Raw genomic sequence first — 25,044 nt, 5'->3', positions numbered from 1 at the left:
AATAGATTTTGTCCTGGAAGAAGTGATTATACTTTTCTTTATGTAAAAACCTTCAAATACTCTTAGTAGTTAGATATCTAGTTGAGTTCATCAATATTTTGGAATTAAAAAGAAGTCAGACCTATCAGCTGCCATACTTTTAACACAGCAAAGAAATTGCCTGGAGAATTTTACAGATCCCAGAGGTCACCCCCACAGGACAGCAGATGCTCACCAGGCTGTGCGCTTAGGTCAACCAGTGTCTAGAATCTGCCCCTGTTTGCCACAGGGCAGAGAACACATTTGCTGGGTAAATGCTTTAGGCCAATCAGGCTTCATTTGGTTCAGCTCAGCTATTACGTTAGACAGTATTTCATTTGTTGAGAAGAAGCTGACAGGATTCTGGCTCATGATTTGTAGTCTTCTAAAATCTGGACCATAGTTACAGTAGGAGCAGCTTTCTCGCTTCTCCTGGTTTACACACATATGCCACCCGCTGTCAACATCCTGCTGAGGCTCAGGATGCAGAAGGACTGGCAACAGCTCTAAGCTCACAGGATCTTTTGCACAGGAATAATAAAGCTCTTTGTCTCTGAGCTGGAGCTTCATGTTCTCCACCAGTGTCTATGAAACTGTGGCTAACTTGTTATCTTGCAGCTGGATAAAAATCAGTTCTCTACTGTACAGAGACCCTGGCAGGTGGGCTCTGTGACGCTGAGAGCCTTTCCTGAAATCCAAGGCAAGAGCCAACTGCTCCTATCAGTGTTTTCCTAAAGCATCCTCATCACATTTTAATTTATTTACGGGGGTGGCACAAGCATGCTAAGACACACATGTGGAAGTCAGAGGCCAGGCTACAAGAGAGGATGATCCTCCAGTACTCTGTAAGTCCTGAGCACTAAATTCAGGTCAACAGTGTTGGCAACAAGCATCTTTACCTCCTGATCAGCCCCTTCAGTGATTGTATAAACATATAATGCCCGATTTTAATTTTATATCTGCTTTAAAAATAGTGTGGCCTTTATTTTCTGCACAGCAGCAGTAATGACAGACACTTCTACTATACTATGTCAGGCTTCAAAATACCATTATCTAGGAAGGTTCACAATAGGAAAATGTTATTTATCACCACTTGGAAGAAATACTTTTAATTGTTTCACTGGTGTCATAAAAGCACATCAGTATCTAAAGGCAAAAAAAAAAAAAAAGGCTCCTATGAAATGCAACCTGTAACTACTGAGGAAGAGATTCACCAGAGACTCATGTGAACCTGCGACCCACTCTTAACTTTCTACTAAGCGTTCCTCATGCTTGACGGAGAGGTGTGATGCTAAATAAATAAAACACTGAGCTGAGCAAATATAGCCTTGGCATGTGCCAGATCTCTCTCCCCAGTACCTCGGCCGTGGTGAGGAAAACCTTCTCCGTGATGTGCCTCATTCCACAGGCCACTACCCCAAGAGCAACTCCAGGGAACACATAGGAATTGTTGCCTTGGCCAGGAAAGAGAGTCCGTCCATCTGGAAGAGTGACTGGATCAAAAGGACTGCCGCTGGCAAAGATTGCCCGCCCCTGCAACACAGACACACACACTACTGATGACAAAGATAAGTGCAGTATTTGAGAACAAATGCTGTAACACTGTAACAGGATCACCCACAGGGGATCTAAGGAGTGTCTAAAGCGTAACTCCTAGTGAGCCCAGGTGCTGGGGTGCTAGTGCTGCCAAGGAGTGGGAATGGGGGCTGCCTGTCGCTGTCCTCCGTATTAATCTGCCCAGGAGTGGGCACAGCACAGGCCTCCCTAAGGCTGCCACTCTTTTCTCTGCACAGGCCCAATAACCACATCTATAGAGGCTTCGAACTACTGGTATCTGAAGAGAAAATCAACAGGTTCCTAGAGGGTTCAAAATGGCATGCTAGCTTATAACTTTAATGTTCAGCCTCCCAGTACCTTTCCATGTTTTACAATACAGAGCATTAGGTAAGATCTTAAGAGCCAAGGTCATGTGTTTCCAACACACTGACAGTTTAAAACACAAGTATAGAAATGGAGCTAACATTATGTATGTTACGGCAGGAGCCTCTAAGCTAACGAAGACCACTGAGATACACAGAGAAAAAATAATTAATTACACGCTTGCTTATCAAGGGCCTCCTATGTGCAAACCACTATACTACAATTCTGCTGCTGTTCAGAAGGCTAGGTTTTCTCCCTGGTGGATTGAAAGCTACAGAAAAATGGAAAGAAAACTCAGCTGTAGATGAGATAAAGATTATCTGGTGGATGGAGACTGACCGCCATCCCAGGGAAGAGAGAGAAACAATGGAGTGGCTCCTTGTCACAAACATCATTTGCTCCAGTGGTAAGCACCTGGCACACTGCTTTCTCAGTAGAGCCTTCAAGCTCTGGCTTGCATGCAGTGTCACAACTTGATGTTGTGTTTGCACTCTCTCTATTTCCAAAACAAAAGTTTTAGATGCATAAAACTAAGCTCCATTTTCGTTATGATTTTTCTCAAGTCTTTGAAGAAAGCAAAAGGCTTTTTGCAAACCTATCAGTCAAATATATGTTACTACAAAAGCAGTATAAAATTAACTGTTTTATTTTTACAACAGTGAAGTACTGAGCACTGAGGATTCTGTGCCAGTCTGGCTGGGTATCAACAGAGCTGCCCAGATCCTTCTCCACCCATGGCGTCACAACCCAAACCCAAAATTTAGCTAAGCAAAAATTAAACTGTGGTTTCATTTTGAATGCTCCAGTGCTTGGAAACAGCTCATTAAAGATATCTTCATAACCACCTAAAGCTAAGATCTTTCCCTTTGATTTTTTTTTATATTTATATCTTACTTTCCAAGTCACTGCATGAAAGTTATCACTAAAATGTACAAAGTTGACTTATTTATTGAAGATGAGAAAGGTGATTCAACAATGAAGAGGAGGAGGCGGTCACGCCTCTGGTCTCACACGTCTTTCACTGACGATTAACACCTGGTGTAGACTAGGCTTCCTGTCATTCACTTTGGGCATTCTAGGCTTCCTGCAATTACCCAACATTCACCTGGGTCGCTTTATAGCACTGCTCTGCAGAACACTCTGCTTTGCTGGTTGGATTACTCAAAGCAAAAATGATAGGGCGTTCATTGAAGGTAGCCATATCCTTGAGAATTTGTTCTGTGAAAGCACCGCCAACTGCAGCAACTCCTAAAAAGGAAACAAGAAACAGGGGATTAGGGCTGTCATTGGTTAGTTCATCCAAGAGGCTGAGGTCCCCAAACAATGAGATATGGCAACTCATTTCTAACAGGCCCTAAACAAAGTACAGAATGTTCACACAGAAGTCTAGCGATGAAACAATGTTGTCCAAGGCCAATAATCTTTAGGGTTACAAATCAACAAATGCCTTTATAAATCACAGACAAGACACTGGACTCACAATACAGAAATCCTAGTCAATCCTAGAATTCTGGTCGTAAGTGTTTGTGTCAGGAAATTAAACCATGTCTAATACGTTCTTTCTAAGGAATTTTAAGTAGAATATGTTAACTGTGTCTTTACAAGACAAGTTTAACCCTCATCTCATTCCACCGTGAAACTGAAACATCTACTTGCTGGAAGCAGAATAAAGCAACTAACACAATGAAGGTGAAAGGTAGTAAATGTACTGAAGCAATCACTGCATAAAGCAAGACTGAAAGCTTTGTAAAGTTCTTTGTGATTCTGAACCATTATCCTCAATATTATCAACTATTACAAAAGTGCTTCTCTGGTTACACACGATTGAAAGAAGACGGACATACACAGAAATAGGAACAGACCGTCACAACTTCCTTTGAGACTCTAGGCACAGAATTTGAACACAGTAAGCGTTCCAGCTATGCCTTTGTAAAGCAGAGTCTCATAAAGCTTGGGCCGAGCTCCTGTCCTGCCCTCTGTTCTCCACTCCCCAAAGCTGGGATGGGATGGCAGGTGTGCACAACATGCCTTGTTGCACACTGCACACCATACTGTGCACACGTGGCACTACTAAATACCCGAGGAAGGATGGTATGTGAGGTGCAAGTCCTGACTTCTAGAAAGACAGAGCCCCTGAGTCTCCGTGAGACCGGTATACTGCAGGCATGGCTGCACACAGCATAACTAGTATTCTGCAGGCAGGGTTCCTCACGGCATGGCTAGCATATGTTGTTACGGTTCCTCATCGCATAGCTACTGTACTACAAGCAGGGTTCCTCACAGCATGGCTAGTACACCGTGGTCATAGTCTGTCATGGCATAACTAGTACACTGCAGGCACTGCTCCTCATGACAAGGCTGTCCCGTGCATCACAGGACTTTTTACTACCATCACTGACTTGTACCCACTAGATGTCAGTGGCCTTCCCTTCCCTTTCTTCCTCCACACCCCTTCACATTGATGACAACTAAAAACTATCTCTGGGCACCACCCAGTGTTCTGGGTGTGGGTGTCTAGCACATTCAAGAAGGGCCGTCTACCTGCAGCAATGAAGCCTGAAAAAGACCGAACATGGCAGAGGTTAGCAGGCTGGCAGAGCACAAAAGCCACACACTTCATCTCAGCTAGGAACAAATGTTAGGAAGGCAGAAATGAATCACATCTCAGTGCCTATAAGTACCCCAAAACTTCAGTGAGTCCACTTTCCTTCTGGTTTCCAAAGGTCAGAATTTGTAAAAAGCAAGATAATGCTAATTAGCTCAAGTCAAAGGGGAAAAATGTTTACCTATGAGGGCAGTTGGCTTTATCTTTTGAACAATGGCTTCTAGGCTCTTCATTTCTTCATGTTCATGGGCAAACAACTCTTTCTCTTCCGTGAGAAAAGCACGTTTCTAAGTAATGCACAGGAGAAGCAAAATGTGTGGGTTAAAGGCATATCAAATATTATACACTGCTACCACCTCATGTCCTACGCATGGTTCCTGTTCCTGAAGCCTCTTCTCTAACAGTCACTTTGTCCCTTCTGGTTTTTCTTCTTCTTTTTTTTTTAATTAAAAAAAATTTTTTTTAATTTATTCACTTTACATCCTTATCATAGGCCCCCCTCCCTCGTCTCCTCCTGGTCCCACCTTCCCTCCTTCTTTCTCCCTAGTCCCCTCCCCTAGTACTCAGAAAGGGGGAGGCCTCCTCCCCTACCATCTGACCCCAGTCGTATGACTGCCTGCATCCTCTTCCTCTGTGGCCTGGGCAAGGCTGATCCACCAGGGCAAAGGATCAAAGGGCAGGCAACAGAGTCCATGTCAGAGACAGCCTCTGCTCTCCTTACTAGAGGAACCACATGGAGACTAAGCTGCCTATCAGAGCAGCTATATCTGAGCAAGGTCTGTGTCTTCTCCAAGCATGGTCCTTGGATGGTGCATCAGTCTCTGCGGGGTGCCCTGGACCCAGATTTGTTGCCTCTGTTAGTCTTATTGTGGAGCTCCTGTCTGTCCCCTCTGGGTCCTTCTATCCTCCTCTCTCTCCAACTCTTTCATAAGACTCCCAGTGCTCTGCCCATAGTTGGGTTGTGAGTCTCAGCATCTGCTTTGATCCCCTGCTGGGTGGAGTCTTTCAGAGGACATCCATGGTAGACTCCCATCCTGTTCCCTCTCCTCAACAACTTCTGGTGTCTCTTCTATTTGCCCTCTGAATGGGAATCAAGCATCCTCTCTAGGGTTCTTGTTATTTAGGTGCTTTAGATCTGTGGAGAGACACACATGGTTTATACTCACTAATAAGTGAATACTAGCAATATAATACAGGATAACCAGACTATAACCCTTCTCGTTTTTCAAGACAGGTTTCTCCGTGTAGCCCTGGCTGTTGTAGAACTCACTCTGCAGACCATGCTGGCCTCACACTCAGAGGTCTGCCTGCCTGCGCCTCCCTAGTGCTGGGTTAAAGGTGTGCCACCACTGCCCGGCTTTGTTGTCCTCTCAGCCAATTTTGCATGGCAGACAGTGTTTCAGACAGTGGCGAAAAGCTCTGATGAGAGCTTTGAGACACAGGCCTAGTATAAGAATTGCTATTTCACATATGAGGACACAATTTCAGAGACTTTAAGCGGTACAACCATGACTGGGATTGTTTGGAGCTGCCCTTCCACTACAGCATAGGAACACCCTGAAGCTGTGGCTTTCCAAGTGCTGGATACCAGTCTGAAGGCAAATATCAGGCTGGAAGCTGGTGCAATTTCCTTGATTTAAAGTGTGTGTGTGTGTGTTCATGTATACAGTGTATGGGCAGGTCAGAGACAGCCTTGGCTGCTGGTCCTCACCTTCTACCTTGTTTGAGACAGACCCTCTTCACCACTGCGTACCCCATCGGCCAGGCTGGCTGACTGACTGCAAGCTTCCAGGGGATCGGCTTCCCCTTGCCATCTTGCCACATGAGTTGATGGAATTATAGCCATGTGCTTTTAAGTGGGTTTGGGGGGTTTGAACTTAGGTCCTCATGATTTTACCCATGGAACCATTGCTCCAGCCTAATTTTATTTGCTTTTAAAGGCAAATATACAGAACCCTAGAAAATCGAAAGCAAATGAACCCATTCTGCTTGTTTCCTTTTCTGTAGACCAGTAGAGCAGAACCAGCACCGCACCAGGTCACGGGGACTAAAGAAATGATGGGAACATGGAAGCACGTGGAACATTATCGACTGTGATAAGAGCTTCTGTGAAGAGGAAGGGAATGGAATTCCAACCATTTACAATTGTGGAACATTTTATCCTAGTCTGCTACAGACTGCTATTTGTGTACCACTGCTTTGCATTAGAAATGTGACACCAGATTTGGTGGCTTCCCAAAAAGAGTGCACCACTGGTCACTGCTTCTGAGAAGCTTTCCCCTCCTTCCCGCTCCTGTATCAACATGCCCTACATCGGAGGCGCCATGAAAACAACGCTCCTTGGTTCATTTATAATCAACTATGAAACTTTCAGTTCATACCCACTGCCACAGAGGACATGGGAAATATTTTCTGAGTTGGAAATTTCAGCCTGTTTTTTGTTTGTTTGTTTTTTGGTTTGGTGTTTTTTTCAAGATAGGGTTTCTCTGTATAGCCTTGGCTGTCCTGAACTCACTCTGTAGACCACTCTGGCCACCTGCCTCTGCCTCCTTGAGTGCTGAGAGTAAACCACTACACCACTACACCCAGATTCCACCCAGATTCTTATTCTTCATGTTTCCTTAGAATTATTCTAATTTCCACTCTTATCAGGAAATACCAAATTGTTCACTAAAACTCCTATGTGGTCACTGTGTCTTACGATTAATCCTAAATCTGAAAGTGCTTATTCAATAGAAACTTCTTTGATATTGGAGACTGAATCCAGGGCTTTACACAAATGAGAAGACAGTTCAGGAATTAAAAAGTGCAACTGTTAAATGATTTCAAACCTTTTTTCTATTCAAGAACAGACTGTCCCTTTCTTTCCAATAAAGCAAAATAAATTTAGCAGCACTGCCGAGTTATGCGCCTCTAGCCCCCATAAATTAATTGCAAACTGATTAATAGCATGAGAACACAGACTATTTTCAAGCAATTCTTTTGTGTTTACAGCAAGATTTTTAATTGCTTCTTTAAAACTTTTTTTTTTTTAAAAAACTATGACAGTACTGAAAAGTTTATACTTCTTATAAAATCTGGGGACCTTCAGGGCACTCTTACTGAATTGCTCCCATGTTTACCTCTGTTAACATCACAGACAGGAAGCATTTCATTTTCATAGCTCCATCACAAACATTAGGTAGTACACTGGCATGGAAAGAAATGAGTGAGCCTAATGATAAGTTCTTAGTCATAAACAGGAAGAAAATAGGCAGTTGGTATATCACAGAATTTCTCTCAAGTCAGTTAGAGATGTAATGAATCCAATCATTCCCAATCCTGTCCTCTCTTCCTATGTCTGTGCTCTCTGCTATGTAACTCTGCAGGTCTGTCCATAGAAAGCAGACGAAATAAATGCTTTTCAGCTCACCATGTGGTTACAGCTCAAAGAACCCACCCCCAGTTAAAAAGAATTCTTCTTATACCTAACTGTGAAACAGCATAGCTTCTCCCAGCCTACATGAACTATGCTCAGAATGTAAGTGAGGCCCACAACAACCGCAACATCGAACATTGTACTAACAGTGGAAAACAATGGTGTGTGAGTGCCAATTCTGCATCAGAACGTTGAAGGACCCTAAGTGGACACAGCAAGTTCGGGGTCTCTGTCTCTTCCTTTCCTGTGTCTTTGCACTAAAGCATGGCTTGTCCTGGTCACTAAAATAAGGGCTAGAACAACAGCAACACCCTCAGTTTTGTTTTTTTAATGTCCTCTGAACTGGAATACATCTATGTTTCATGCACATGTTTCATTACACTAAGTAAATATATTTCTTTAACTGATACAATAATATCTTAAATACTTGAACTTGGTCATTATTTTTTAATTTTTTGATCTCTTTATTTACTGTTTTACAGTCTGATCCCAGCCCCCCTCCCTACTCTCCTCCCAGTACCACCCTCACTCCCCGCTTCCTCTTTTCAGAGAAGGGGAGCCCCCCAAGGATACCAACCCCCCTCACACCTCATGTCACTGCAGGATTAAGCGCACCTTCTCCCACTGAGGCCAGACAAGGCAAGAACTGGTGTATCCACCTGCCCCTTTGTGCCTCTGCCATTGTTTGCAGTCTGCCGCTGGGCCACCAACATGGAGCACAGTACAAGGCAAATGTTGACCCATCCTGAAGGCAGGTTAGAGCCACACACAGCAAACAGCAATTGCCTGTCCACTCTGACCCAAAGAGGAGTGAAAAGAAACCACTGTCGTGTCATCAAGATGTTGCGATTACTGAGAACACAGCTCTAGGCTACAACACTAGAGTAGCTTCAACAATGACTCTGTGTGTTGCCATTCTTAACCCAATGTTACCATAACAACTTTAGAAGAAGATGGCTTCTTTCCTTGAAATGGTTTAATAATATTAATGCTTTTGCAATCATTCTGCCTCCTCAGCTCCCTTCCTGGTAGGTGGCAAATATCATCTTGCCTTATTAGAAAGTGAAAAGCAATTCTTGTCGTGGAAAAAAAAATTGGAATCATTTCACAGTTACAGTCTTTAATATCTAAATCATTTGTGAACAATTTCTGGAAGCAGTATGAGCTAAAATTCATGGTTAGTTTGAGTCTTATACAGTGAAATTTCCAGTAAAGACAGCAAATAAAATTCTGGATAGGGAAGGCATATTCCTGGAACAGTAACTCAGCTGCAAGCATTCTAAACAAAACATGATATAATTTTGTCTTGCTACTCTCCACAAAAATGCATACCCGAAGTTGCATTTGTAAAAGCAAGAGTGTTTCTGTGGTCCTAGGCGACAAGTGCTACAGAACTCTACATTGCTTCTAGCCTGACCTCTATGCTCCAAGTCAAAGGCCAAGCTACATCCACCACTTTCCTCCGCTAGCATCATCTGTCCAGAGTCTCTGCATTAAACACACCAATCATTAAGTGGATGCACCCTCACTCCGCACTGAAAGAGAAATGAGGAACAGAGATAACGCAGCGGTAGTCATGTAGTATTCTGGCTTAGGTGGCCCAGCAGGCTTTGGGATCTGGGTGACCAGCAACAGATGGCTGCTAAGTAAGTAACAGGTAGCAACCACTGTGTGGATCAGCTCTCCTGTTTGCGGGTGAAACCGTGGGCAGCAGTGTGGATAGACAGCATCCTTTCTTAATGCAAATCTGCATCACAAAACTTTCCCAAAGCTCAGCATGAACCTCTTTCTCAGGGATCTGCTCTTCAGGCTTGTCTCTACAGTTGAGAAAACTTGCCTAACTGCACTACCTTCTCTAATAGAGAAAAGTAGATTTCAATGGGCTCTATCCATACAGAGGAATGTTACAGTCCTGAAGGATGCTGAGAAAATGGCTACCACTCAGAAGACAATAAACTGTCTGCCCACTGGCACTTTGACATGACTTTCCACATGAAAAAATGGAAAATTTTAAATGTTTAGAAAAGTGTCTAGATAACAAACTCATATGTTTATTATTTTATTACATATTTACTTATTTACTGCAGAACTGGAGACAGATCTCAGGGGCTTAATATGCTGAGAAAATGCTGCACCTCCATGCTGTAGCCATACCTTTGGTGCATTATTTTATGTCCAAATATTGGAAACTTTCCTGTGAGATGGTAGGGAATTCTAATTATCTGTCAGCCATTCTCTTCCACCTTGTTTGTTTTTAACTATTTACTTCTATTTTCTAATATTTAATGATGTCATTTCCATTTTAGTCTATAACATGACTACAAGGTAAAGGCTATACTCTCTAGTTTCTTTGCAGCCTGGAGTGACATGACTACATCTGGACAGATGGGAGAATGGGAACTGCTGAATTTCTGAGTTGTGTCCTTCGTAAGCTCTGAGGCAGAGCATCCCAGTACCATCCAGATCCCTCAGTGGCTGGCAGAGGCAGCTGTGAAGCATCTTGCTCCTGGCACTTGCTGAGTCTGTCTATACTGTGAGATGATCCCCTTGCCTCCTCCACCACCATGCCTGGGGTAGGGGACCTCTCCTGGTACACAGTTTAATTTAAAAATTAGTTTCTTCATATGAATATCTAAAAACAACATCAAGGAAACTTTATCCTAATAAGCGCTTCTCTTCCAGGAGAGCCAATAATTAAACATCTACAATCATGAAAGTGTCTGGCTGGGCACGATGGAGCACGCCTGCCATCCCAGTATGTAGAACAGTAAGGCAGGTGTAGAAGGCCAGCCCAGGCTACACTGTACTACCCTGATGTAAACAACAATAGAATTGTGTCTACACAATTTTAAGATCTGCAATATGTAAATTCTACCATGATACTTTACTTACATAATGTTTTATTCTCAAATTTCTTGCTATAATTTCTTTTTTGTTGTTGTTCCATATTGAATCATGTAATATTGGTTGAATCGTATCATGACCTTTCATAATTTTTATACCTGAGAACAGGTATTTAGTCTTAACAGCTTTTCCTTTACCAGCTAGGAACCTTGTAGTTTTAATCTGTTCTCATAGGCCAATGTTTATTCCCTACAAACAAGGAGTTCCCCTCTGATCACTCAGGTGTCCTCATTCACCTTTTGCCTCAGGACTTAAACTGCCCTCTGAAGATGCAGAGGATCTTGCTCAGCGTCCTCTTATGTACACAGCGGACAGCTCAAGTACAGACAGGAAGCACCACAGTGAAAGCACACAAATTGTGTCAAGGTATATAGTTTAAGATCAATTTGCCTATGCACTAGATAAAAAAAGAAATTGATTCCTTTTCTTTTGATTACAAACTAACAAGTAACCATGCATATGTGAAAATAAAACTAATATAAATTCTTAGAGCTGATTTTTGTCAGCAGCTTTGATAACTATATTCAAACTAGTATAAACTGCTTTACTGCTAAAAATAACATGCAAAAGAAGGGTTGGATTAGACTAAATATGGACCCGAAACCTGAAAAGAGAGACTTGGGATCTGAAAATGATGTAATCTAATGTAATCCCATCTTCTTAATGTGGTGTAAGATTATCCAACATGGCAAAATAGGGAAACATTAATTTAGAGTGTTGTAATCATAGCTATAAACTGCAGTCAACACGTTGTTTGTGACAATTCATTGTCTAGGAACACTGACAATGTCTATTTTGATAAATGGTGCATTGATGTTATTTTTGAAAGTTTTTACAGTATTTAGAAAAAGGAGAAAAGCCTACTTAGACACAGCAGACCTTTCAATTCAGGAAGATAGAACTGAGGGCTGTGGGTCCACTGGTCTCTCCCGCACTGTGGGATTGAGCCCTTCGACACTCTCCAGAGTCCTGCTTTCTCCATCTATGAGCTGGCTGGATAGCTGACAATAGCCAAACAGATGAACTCTATTTGAGCTTCCAAGGCTGAGAGAGCACCAGTAACCTAAGGAAAAATGACCTCTTCTGCTCGGCTTCCAGGGCTAATTCAGTTCTAACTCAGCTACTGAGCGAGGCCTTGGGTGTCCTTTTCACAAAGCTTTGAATGTGGTAAGGGTACAGAGACAGCGCCATACCACTGTGCTCAGCAGCCTGATTAGGTCCTCTCGTCTTTTAGGGACTTCAACTTGGACCAAAGTGGGATTCATGGCTTTGATATAGAAAGACACTTCAGACTAGCCACTTTTAGATATTTAATTTTTTAAAAACATTATTATTATTGTTATTGTGTGTAGGGGGTAATGTGTATGCTAGCTACAGTATGCACACACTACAGTACAGTGGAGGCCAAACAACAACTTGTGAGTTGGTTCCCTCCCTCTACATGAACTCTGGGGACTGAACTGGGGTCACCAGGCTTGAACTACAAATGAAATTGCCTACTGCGTCATCTCACTGGCCCATAGTTGTAAATTTTATTAAAGATACTTTATAACCTTAAGCCTGAGTGTTGGGAAAAAGACAGGCTTGGGAAGAAAGACACACATGAGAGCATGATGTGGGCTTCTCCAAGAAAAATCACTCAAGTATGGGCTCTTTAAGGTACAGTCACAATTGTATTAAAATTAAGCATATATACCCTTTGATGTTACTCAAGTTAGGTTTTTCATGTTCTCTCTCCCTTGATAAGTGAGATTCTAGAGCAGTCCCAGGGTTGCCTTGTACACAATGATAACCTAATACAGTAAAATCAGAATGCTCTTGGATTGAACAACAAGTTCAGTATTTTTTTTTTCATATAGATAGGGATTCTTGGAGTCCTAGAAAACTACAGTTTACAGTCAGGATGAGGCTGTAAGTCGCTGTGCTTGTGCTAGCATTCTTGTTACTCCACTGGGAGAGCCTTCAGCTGGATGCTTGGGTGAGACATTCCTCTCCCTTCTGTCCCCAAGATTTTCCCTCTCATTCTAGCCTGCCTCAGCTTCCCTGCCAGGTGATGAGAAATAACTAGCTGGTCTTGAGAATCAGAGTTCTAAATGATCAGTCATAATCCTGTCAGATACACTTCTTCAAGACATATATTTTCAGAAAGCTACAAAATGATGCATTCTGACAAGGGGAAATGAACACATAAGTTTACAGTCACAGATTTCTGATAGTATTGTGAAAACAAACCAAGATTAATGAAAAACATTTATGTACTTAGGACCCTCTAATTTCCACAGAATGTAAAGCAAATCATAAAGAGTCATAAAGACTGTACTGAACATCTCCAAACTGCTCCAGTATATGCTTTTAAATAAATCTGTCGCTTATCTCCATGAAAATGGAAAGATGTGTTTTATTACAGACATCTTACTTTATTAATCACAGAAACCACTGGCAGGTCCTGGCCATGGAAGCCTGAACTTGGCAGAATATACTCAAACTAGTAAGAAGCATAAATCTCCAACAACCCAGTCCCCATGGATTTTTTTTTTCCTGGTGTGACTTACAAATGCTGACCAAACACTGAAAGACAGCCAGGAAAATTATGGAACAGTAATATTAGCATTGCTGAAGGGCTCTACTGGACACAACAGAACCAAGAGATGAAAAACAGCGTGCTGAGTATTTTCCATGCCATTTTCATAGGTGATTTGATGGTGAGGTTTAAAGAAACAACCAAAACAGAGCAGCCCTGTCTACTTCTGCTGCTGCCTGTAACTTTCTACTCTCATTTTCCTAAAGTTTTCCTCATTCCTGGCCCCCCAAATAAAAACCTGATTAGACATACTCCTATGCCAGCCACTTGAGCTATATATAGAAAAAGTCTCTTTTTTCCTTTGCGAAAGGCAGAGAGTAGAATCTGGGGGTCTCAGATGGGCTTACCAGGTTCTGTGTCCATGGAATTGGACCAAGGACACACAAACATGGTAGAAATAAGACAGCTGATTAACAAGGATGGCACTTCCCAGCAAGGAATTGTGTGTGTGTGTGTGTGTATATATGTACGTGTGTGTGTATAATTTGTGTGTATGTGTATGTATATATGCATGTACCTAATGGCACTTGTGTCTGTGTCCAGCAGATTGAGCTATCTGTATCATGATAAGCATTTTTTCTGCATATGCTGTTACATGCCAGCATTTGGTAAAAGGGGTTTCCACTCTTTTACTCTATCAGTGGTTGCTTTTGTGCATGCACACACTCGAGCTCACACGTGCACACGTATGTACACACACACACACACACACACACACACACACACACACACCCTACTCTCTTACCACAGCCTCAATCTCTTCTTTCAGGAACATTTACTTTCTGCCTTCTTTTAGCAAAGCGATGGTGGACATTTAATAGAAAACATTCCTCCTTTCCTCCCTCTTTCCCTCCCACCCTCTCTCCTTTCCTTCTTTCTGTCCTTGTGCCAAACATATTAGGGATAGCTAGAAATTTCTTTGTCAGGTTGTCTCTTTAATCTCTATTCTCTCCTAATTTTGTGCTGACTCTTAGTTCAAGAAGATGCTATGAGATTATGCTTGCTTTTAAAAATATACCTAAGATTTAAGATGGTAGGAAGTGAACTCCACCAATTATAATTCTGTATGTTAAATATCTGTAGTCATTGTTTTCTGTTAAAAAACCCATAATATAATCAAAGACTGTTGTTCTTATGAGTACCTACAAACGCACAGATCATCTTCCATTTGAATTGAAAAGGATGAGTTATCAAACTAGATACTTGTATCTCAGCTAGAGTTCCACAGCAGGTATATACTTTTAATCAGAGCATATGTAAGTGTTAGCCAATGTTGAAGTGGTGCAGGGCAAATCTTAGATTCTGACAGAAGAAGAACAAGAACAAGAACAAGAAGAACAAGAAGAACAAGAAGAACAAGAACAAGAAGAACAAGAACAAGAAGAAGAAGAAGAAGAAGAAGAAGAAGAAGAAGAAGAAGAAGAAACTAACCAGAGCCTCGAATTCCTCGCCCCCAAACATTTTTCAAAAAGTAAATACTGTCCTGTCATTATAGCACATAACATATTCACTATCTCTTTCTACAGGAGCTAATCATTACACTGTAAAGTAACACAATGAAGTACATTACTTAGAAAAAAACAAGCAGGTTGCTCAAGTCAGAATCACCTCCAGACCAGCCGACTACATGAACGTAAGCTCACACTGTAGTTTAGCAGTCTGTCCAAGCACTGAACTAGCTCATTAGTGGAAGCCACTTAGGCAACAGGCTGGGGATGGCCCGGCCTGTGCTGTGGCCTCCTGTCCTCTTTGGCAATGCTCAGCCAGTGACACTGTGAGATTGCTAAGCCAACAGACATGTCCCTCACATCATTCTTTCTTGTTTTCATCTGGGGAGATGTTTATATATGTGTATTTTTAGTAAGTATTGGCTTATTTCTACTAAAAGGTATTAATTTAGGTGACTAAATCTACAGCAATTACTTCTTTCTACAAAATACTAAAGTAGGATATTTGAGGAGCATCAGTAACCAAATAATTGATCCCACCTACACTAGTGCTGATTAGTTACATTATTTATATATTTATTTTGTTATATATTACTGACATTCTGTAGCACAAAACTCCTTTTGCACTTATGGCTATAGGCAAATAGTAGGAAGGGCTACAGCCATGACATTAAAAATGTAGGCAGAAAACAATATTGATACAATAAAAACCACCTGGTCTAATGATGGTAACACTCTAAAGACAAGTTGGCATACCTTACTTTTGGGCTTTGGGGTTTTTTTTTAAGTCTTTAAGGTATGAAAAAGTTTCACCAAGAAATTATTCTACTTTGAGTCTCATGATTCTTTTAATATATTATGAACAGGCCCATTATAAGCTAATGAAACTATTATTCATAGAAGATAAATAAGGATTGACTGAAGATGAAAAACAGTAAACATTTGAAAGCAAGGCTATGCTAACTTTCCAGCTTGTCTACAATTTGTAGGCTGCTCAGTTTCCAAGTGGGGGACAGGGACTAATAAGGGGGACAGGGACTGTCGTTGACATGAACTCCATGAACTCGGTGGCCACCTCTTTTATCACCTCCCCCTGGGGAGTGCAGCCTTATCAGGTTACAGAGGAAGATGATGCAGCCAGCTTTGATGAGACCTGATAGGTCTCATATAGAAGGGGAGGAGGTCCTTCCTTATCAGTGGACTAGGGGAGGGCATAGGGAGAGGGGAGGGAGGGTGGATGGGACTGGGAGGAGATGAGGGAGGGAGCTGCAATGGGGATACAAACTGAATAAATTGTAATTAATTAAAATTTAAAAAGGAATTACAATGGCTAAGGAATTACAACGGCTAAAAATTACAATGGAATTACATGGCTATTCCCGTGACAGTTTCCTCCTTCACTCAGAAGCTTATCAGTAAATCTGAATGGCACAGCTTCTGTGCAACTGTGTGTGTGTGTGTGTGTGTGTGTGTGTATGCAGGTGCACAAGTATGTGAAAGTTCACGTGGTGGTCAAAGGAAAACCTCAGGAATAGTTCTTTACTCACAATTTTACTTAGAATATACAAGGCCCTACAAAAGCAAGTTTTAGGGGGAAGGGATATAGTTCAGTGGTATAGCATTTGCCTGTAAAGTGCAAAGCCCTCAGCTTAGACTCTATCAAAAAATAACTGTAGTATAAAGTTGAAAGCAGTTAATATTTGTCTTCTAAATCTTTCAAGACATCATATATCTAAATCAAGTGCTATATAAAATATGCATTTTCATCTGACATGCCAAATCATTTAGTATGTCATTTTCTGCTCTTTGAAAATAGTCTTAACTATTGTTATTACACTGTAGCTATTTCATAATCTATTTGACAATTGTATTTTGGAAGTATAGCAAATCACCATTAAAATTAATATGTGATCAAGCATAACTATTGCAAATATTGTCTCAATAATATCCTCACATCTGAAATAATGCATCTATACTAATTCTAGGACAGATTTCCTAGAATGGAAACTATTGGCTCAGCAGTATAAACTTTCAAAAGCTCTGGATACAACTTTCCTGAAAGTCACACTCAGGTCACTTCCATACTGAACTGTGGAAGACACAGTGTATCACGGTCAATCTTCACATAAAAGGGGGACTGTGTGCATTTTATGGCAGTTTGAGAAATGCCAGGTGGCAGAAATAATACAGCAGCCAGGTTGCATACCTGTCCCTACTAGGTCTGCACAGGAAGCACACAAAGGAGGCTCTTCTGGCACCATAAAGGGTAAACGGGTACTCATGCTGATAGCCTTCAAGAATTGAGGCCAAGTGAGGTAAGTGGGTAGCTCTTCCTTTCCCCTGCCTCCTACCTCGCTGTATGTAATGGACAGCTTTCCCCAGCGTATGCTGTGTGGGCGTCCCGTCAGTGTCTGCGTCCAAATGCCTCCACGAAACACTGAACTCTGGCAGATTCAGAGCTGTGACGGTTCTACTCATACATGACGGCTATTCCCGTGACAGGTTCCTCCTTCACTCAGGAGCTTATCAGTAAATCTGAATGGCACAGCTTTTGTGCAACTGTGTGTGTGTGTGTGTGTGTGTGTGTGTGTGTGTGTATGCAGGTGCACAAGTATGTGAAAGTTCACGTGGCGGTCAAAGGAAAACCTCAGGAATAGTTCTTTACTCACAATTTTACCTATCATTTCCCTGTTTCTGACAGGTTCTCTCACTGACCAAGAAACGTACCCAGTAGGTATGAGCTTCAGGGATACGCCTGTCTCAGCTCCTTGGCTCTGGGATTAACAGCTTGAGCCTGGGCTTGGACTTTGAAATTTAGGTTTGGGGACCGAGTGCAAGCTCGTCAGTGCTTTCCTGACTGGTCCCCCGCCCATAAATGTTAATCTTTAACACAGCATCTTAAGGGGCAGTAAGAACAACGTGCGGTCTTTGGAATGGTCATTAGGACAGGCATACGCGTGATTTTTTTTCTTACCTTAACTATTAGTCCTTTTGAGTCAACCAACCATATTTTTTCTATAGCCTTCTCTTTTGATAGACCTTCCTTCTCCATGGCCATAACGATCAGGTGAGCAATCCCCAAGGCAGCCTGAAGGGAAGGTATGAAAATAACGACTGTAAAACTTGCTCCACACAGCTTATCGACAGCTACTCACCACCTCATTTGTCCGTTAGTAAGGAACTGCAAAACAGCTCTGGCCACTGAGTTTCAGAGCGTTAGTTCATTAAATCACACTAGGAGCTAAGCATTTTTGTCACATTTGGGTGTACAAAATGACCACTATTTACTCCCTTTTAATTACAACACAACCACTATGATACAGTTTGCTAGTCAGGAGTTAGGCCAGTGACACCCCTGATTGTCAGTATATCTGATCCTAGTTACATAGTCAAGACTGGCACGAACTATATTTAACACAATCAACCTGTCAGCCTGGCTCATTGGGCTGTCTGACTCCCTGTCAAGAACACACTCCTCCAAATGAACTTGAATAAAGAAGCCTTAAGATGCCTTAAAACTTACAGAATCTCATTTGGATACGATCCTTGACTAATTAGACAGCAACATAAAACTAAAAGGAAATATGTGTTGCCCAATATTTATTCATTCTCTTAATTTAGGCAAAGAAGATACTGCAAATTTTATCCCAATAAAAATAAAGAAATCATAATAAAGAAATCATCTTATTTAGAATGTGATGAAGTCTGTGATAACCTAGGACATGCCACAGACTTCATCTTTTCAGAAAGAAACCAGGGCCTACGGGTCATCCAACCAGGAATATTGCTTTTCCTGATCAGAATCAGGAACTGACCCATGTCATTCACCAGGAATTTCTGGAAACCCTGAGGGGCTGGAAACCCTGAGGGGCTTACCAGAATAAAGGTAGCAAGTGAAAAAAATCTACAAAATGAGAAGCTAATGTATCAGCGCTCTTAGGTAGGTTGGGTTTTAATTTGTTTGAAAGTGAATCTGATAATGTTCTGAATGTTTTTGTGTACCCCCTTTAGTTCTAGGTCTAATGTTAAATTTCAAAGAAAATGAAAACATGGTGTGTACACATTTCTACCCATGGAACATTTTGTTTTGTTTATGAGCATATTAAGTTTAATTTATTTTTCTCCAAATGACTATCTAGCCATAGTATTTTGTCGTTTTTGAATTCTGTAACTCTAGAGAGATTGAAAGTTTTCTCAGAAGAAAACTAGCTGTATTCTGTTTGGGAAGTGAATTAGCTTTCTTCATTTAAATGAGTACTAACAACGACTTCAAGAAACTATGTAATTTGGCCTTATGCAATTTTCTTCCAATGATTTCAAACGTCTTGGTTATAATGTTCAACAGCTTTGATGTAGTATGTATCTTTAATTTAAAATCTTTTTCTTGAAATGTATATATACAGGTCAGACTGTGTGTGTGGGGGGGAACATTTTTGCCTGTGACAATGGGGAATAGATATACTAACTTAAATACGAAACTTTTCACTCTGCATCAAGCCTTAAAAATGAATAACAAAGTCAACAGTAACAACTGATCTCACAAATATAAGGTAGTGGAAACATTTTAACACTTCCTAAGTCTCCTACAATGATGTCAGATGCCTTAAAACTTACAGACTCTTCAGTCTACAGCTGTAATATAACACTAGGAGGGCATGTGAGTCCTGGAGGAAGACCTAGCTGCACGTTAGTTGGGATGCAGTGAACAGCACACAGGACAGGTACCTCTCCAGCTCCCTGGAACAGCACCTTCTGATCAGAGAGCTTGTTCTTCGTTATTCGCAGAGCTGCAAGGAGACCCGCAACTGCGACAGATGCCGTTCCTAAAACAAGAGAAATGCCCTTGAGTAGTCCTCAGTTGGCTCCTGCCAGAGTCTCAGCCTTTATTCACATCATCAAATGACCACGTGACAGGACAACAGGGACAGAAAGAGAACCTATTTGTCTGTTCCCAAGCTGGCATATGGTTATGAACATCAGTATTTTAGCACAGCAGGTTAAATCCTTAAGAACACCTCCAGAAGGACATGCCGGGGCTCATTTTGATGGTGGGTAACAGCATGGGGTTGGGGTCTGCTTGGTTTCAATTCTGGTTTTAGATTTTTAAGGAAGCGTCACATGTAGCTGTGGCAGAACTTAAACTCTGTATGTGCCCAGGATGGCCTCAAACTTGCAACCCTTCTGTCTTATCCTTCTAAGTGCTGGAATCACACACATACGCCACATGCCTGGCTTGAGTTTGGACAGGACGTAGATTTCAGTCCACCTGCTCACTAGCTGGAAGAATTTAGAGAAATAATTTTGTACATCTGTGTATGTGTTTCACTCATTTGTAAAATGATTTTATTGTGTGTCACAGAAGAGGAACTAGTGCTGTTAAATTTTCCCCCTAAATATTCTTGAAAAAATTCACTATTGATCTCTCCCGCACAAAAGATATGGCTGCTCAAGTGTGTGAGGGGCAATGATGTTCCAAATATATTTAGAATTTCATGTTTAAATTAAAAATTAAGCATTAATAGCAATTAAAATCTGTTTTTATTGACCCCCCCCCCTTTTTTTTGGTTTTCCAAAACAGGGTTTCTCTGTGTAGCCTTGGCTGGCCTGGACTCACTTTGAGATCCACATAGATTCATCTACCTCTGCCTTCCAGAGTGCTGGGAATACAGGTGTGTGCCATCACACCTGGCTTAAACTATCTCTTTTTTTTCTTCAGTTCTTTTTATTTTATTTTATTTTTATATTTTATATTTATTTTATATTTTATATAATAAATATTTTATATTTATTTTTTTATTTTTATATTATGTGCACTGGTGTTTTACCTGAATATATGCCTGTGTCTGGTGTCAGATCCCCCCAAACTGGACTTACAGGCAGGCATGAGCTGTCATGTAGGTGCTGGGAAATGAACTAGGGTCCTGTAGAAGAGCAGCCAGTGCTCTTAACCTCTGAGCCATCTCTCCAACCCTTTTATTACATTCTTTACTTGTCTTTCTACCAATAATTCCTATTAGGTCCCTACGTGCTGACTGAACACACGTAAAGTAGGGGAAGGTTGTTCTCATCACATCATAGGTGCAGAGGTTCTAACCACTGCTCGAATCAAATGACTTCATTGTGTAGGCAGACCACGCACTATTGCTCTTCTCCGAATGTGATTACACAGCTCAGTCTCTTCGCAGCTCAGTCCCGAAACACAATGCGGTTTCCTGCAATGCCTTCTAGTTATGTAGACATTTCTCTTCCATGGTGACATCCTACTGTCTCAAGATTACCTGGATGAGCAGGAGAGTCTAGCCAAACTTCCAAAAACCTTACTCAGGAAAAACCTACATCTGAATAGATGCAAGTAAGACCACTGTGATATTAAGAAACTGCGGTAAGTCGCATATTGTGCAAACCCATTGTTCTGTAGGTGATTTAAAATGAAAGTTTAAAGAGCTGACAATGTGACTCAGTGTAGAATGTTCGTCTAGTGCACATAAGGCCTGAGTTAAGTCCCCCAAAACCACAAAAAATTCTGTACAAAATATGGCTGATTTATATAGGAAATATGCCATGGTGTCTGTCCCATACACCAAGATAGACTCAGCAGAACTGTTACCAGATGAAATCAGGGCAGCACAGACATCCAGTTACCGTGGTAAGTAATTACTCACATGCAATGTCTAAGCTAGCTCTGTCTTGGGTTTTTCTGATGAAAGTGAGTCTGAACTTTAGACGAAAGGGATTGTAAGCTCACTTCCAACTCTCAGATCATGTGATTCCAAGGTATCTACTGATGGTCCCAAGGTTATACGATTTAACTAGCTGAAGAGTCAATGCTGGAACATTACCAGTATCACTACTTTGGTATTATTATTCTGGTTTTTATTGTTTTGTTGTTGTTTTCATGTAACTGGATACTTGGAGACAGACACAGAAATTTTGCTTTGTCTATTCCAATGTGCCACTGTTGTGTGGTGATGCTAGTTCATTCTACTAAAGTTCAAACTGCTTTACTGCAGACATGATTACCATAAATTGGGCTGAATGAGTCTCTTCTCACTGTACTGGATTCCAAGTCATTATATGTATATCCTGTAGCATTTCCTAGTGAAACAGTGGAATGTCTAGTCTTCTCTTTATAGCATCAGTACAATCAGAAAGATGGTTTAGCACCACCAAAAATTTAATGTGAACACAATTTTTCTAAACAGCTCGTGACTACTCTAAATCTCATTATAGAGAACCAGTGCAGAAAATTAAAATTTTATAAAAGTGTGTTTTAAAATAAATTACAAAATCATTTAAATTTTAATATTAAAATTACACTTAAATAATCAGACAGAGGGAGGTCTGTCCTTGAACTTCTGGTGCTAAAGAGGACTTAAAGCAGTTAACAATACTGAAGAAATGTACTTTTTCTTTTTTTGTTTGTTTTCTTTTGTTTTCCAAGACAAGGTTTCTCTTGTAGCCTTGGCTGTCCTGGATTCACTTTGTAGACCAGGCTATCCTTGAACTCACAGAGATCTACCTGCCTCTGCCTCCCAGAGTGCTGGGATTACAGGTGTGAGCCACCATGCCCAGCAATGGACTCTTTCTTAAGATGTTATATGTCATTTTAGATTATTTTACATTACTGGTAGAGTTAGCTATGTTTTTCTTTAATCAAATACTTTTCATAAAATAGTTTATCTTTAAAAAGAACACATCTGTTTCAAAAGAAGTGGGAAAAGTCCTTTAAAGACAGGATGCAAAGGCATTTATCTGCATTGCAGGGCTGAAATAGTTCCATAATTGTTTTCATTGACAATATCCACAGGCACAATAGAAAGTGGAGAAATAATCAGGGTGGTTTGCTCATTTACAGTCAAAACTCAAGGATTCCCACTGGCTTTCTCTACTAAGGGATTACACACAGTTTTCTCAAACCTGTGTTTTCCTTTCTGAGGGTAGATGTTGTTCTGAAATTCCTGTAAGGAAATAAACATTCAGTGTACAGGCAGCTAGGGTGAAAATCCAGCAATCCCTATTGGCAAGCTTGGCGCGTTCTCCAGCATCCTCAGCACGCCTCACATACTTCTCTGGACCCTGACTTGACTCCTGCCTTGATTTCTAGGCTTCACTTCTGTGCCCAAAGTCCTAACCTTAATTATGGGTCCCAATAGACAGAAACTGTCACTCAAATTCCTGTTTTGTCTGGTGATAGAGCTTTCTTAAACTAAACACTGGTTCCCATTTATTCTGCATAATGGTTCTCAACCACATAAAACTGGCCTTAGCATCCTTATACATATTTCTGTAAGAATCACAAAATGCAAAGGTATAAAATACTACAGGGAAGGAATGTCGGTGTGTTGTTAGGTTGTTTTGAAGTGTTAGGGATGAACCCCAGCCACTGATTGTGCTAGGCGAGTGTTCACTTACTTGTATCCCCAACCCCTGAAAGAAACAGGCTTATTCCAGGGATCACACTGGAAGCTGCTATAGAGACCATCTTAAAATGAACTGGTGAGTGACTTACAGATCGTCAGCCTGCACTGCAGAGTATAGTGTGTGTATGCATTAGAGCCAGTCTACCATCATACAGGATATCCTAGAGTTAGGGCTATAACACATTAAAACCAACTTCCTTTGTATAGCTCACATTTACACGAAAGACCTGGAAAGTCTGGATTTCCTTCTGAAATCCCCTAAATACTTGATCCAAGAACTCCACAGCTGTGTGCAAAGTGACTATACAGGAACTATGCACAATGACAAAGCAAGAGTGCATAAAGAGGCTTCTCCGAAAACATCAGTGACAGATAAATCAATGGAAGACACCAGGTTTTAGGCTGTGACTTCAGGGGGACTTAGTGATGGCAAGCACTTGGCTGAAGTTCACTGGGGAGGAGACCACAGGGAGAAGGGCGGGTTGGGGAGGAAATGGGTTTGCTTTGGCATGGTTTCAGAATGAGGTAACTCTGAGATAGCCAAGAAGAGCTGTTAATAAACAGATGAACATAGCTCCCTGAACTTCAAAGAAATATTTAATGCAGAAATAAGACTGCAAGCTGAATGTCACAATATGGAATATGACCTAAGAGGATAGTACTAAAGCAAAAAAGAAAAGGCCTGGAATTCTGTCATGTGCTAGTCAGAGGGAAGAGGTGAACAGACAAAGCCGTGGGAAGAAGTCTGCAGGTTCAGTAATGGGGGCAGAGGAGGAAAGTAGTTCAGAAAAGGGCGAGTGACAGGGCTAAATGCTGTAGAGACAAAACTGAAAAGCATTCACAGCAGCTCACTGAGACGGAAGCACCGTGATCTTCAAGTTGCTAGAGCTATGCAACTCCCTGTGTTTGTCCTTCCACTTAGTGGTAAAATCAATGATAAAGTATTACTTAAGGAGATAGGTTCCTAAGACTTTCACATAAGGCCTAGATGTTGAAGGAGGGAGGACAGAGAGGGCTCAAAAATCAGAGCTTGAATAGAAAACCATGCATAGCTTAGACAAAGGTCCATAGTGAAAACATGTGCCAGAAATCTCAATTAGAATGCAGCAGACGATTCACATGCCAGCCTGGATGCTCACGTAAGCTCAGCCAACAACCTGTGGTTAAGTTTGAGGTCCAACTGTATAGAGTGAGACTCAGACTAAAACAAAACAAAACAAAACAAAAAACCCAAAACAAACAAACAAACAAACAAACAAACAAACAAACCCAGAGATATAGCACTTACTGGAGTAAGACTTAGAAACTATGGCCAAGGGGAACATACATTTAAATCCTTAAACAACAGGCAGTCTGTTTTTATGGATTCCCCTCCTAATTAAGTCCTAATAACTGGAGATTTTATCAGATTTTTGGGAGCTCATATATAATTCAGTACATTATAGGGTGTTTTTCCAAATGTGAAAGAGAATCAGAGATTATGACTAAATCATCCAACATAAATCCTGGTTTTTAACAAATACTAATGTCTACTGGATTTGAATAAAAAACTGCAAACTAATTTCAGGTATTATTTCTCATCTGTTTATTTTGTTAAGTTTCTACATATGTGTTTTAAACATATGCATAGGTACATAATTATATAAAATAATAAAATGTTGCTATTTATTTCAGCTTTGTTGTTTTACTACTAGCAGAATTTACATCTAACAGGAGAAGTTATTTAATGC

General features: G+C 41.0%; 1 protein-coding gene across 1 annotated transcript in view; it reads right to left on the bottom strand.

Annotated features, from left to right (window-relative positions):
* Me1 (malic enzyme 1) overlaps positions 1–25,044 on the bottom strand; it is a 117,428-nt gene that overhangs the window by 11,589 nt on the left and 80,795 nt on the right. Inside the window, exons 8-12 of the mRNA XM_021639668.2 lie at positions 19,620–19,717; positions 17,869–17,982; positions 4,725–4,830; positions 3,044–3,186; positions 1,378–1,551 (exon numbers count right to left, since the gene is read on the bottom strand). Coding sequence (XP_021495343.1) covers positions 1,378–1,551; positions 3,044–3,186; positions 4,725–4,830; positions 17,869–17,982; positions 19,620–19,717 — 635 coding nt within the window. The remainder of the gene's footprint in view (positions 1–1,377; positions 1,552–3,043; positions 3,187–4,724; positions 4,831–17,868; positions 17,983–19,619; positions 19,718–25,044) is intronic.

This window comes from Meriones unguiculatus, chromosome 6 (assembly GCF_030254825.1).
Source record: "Meriones unguiculatus strain TT.TT164.6M chromosome 6, Bangor_MerUng_6.1, whole genome shotgun sequence".
Lineage (NCBI taxonomy): Eukaryota > Metazoa > Chordata > Mammalia > Rodentia > Muridae > Meriones > Meriones unguiculatus.
Note: the sequence above shows the minus strand (reverse complement) of the source record. Positions and strands in the feature narration are given on the sequence as shown.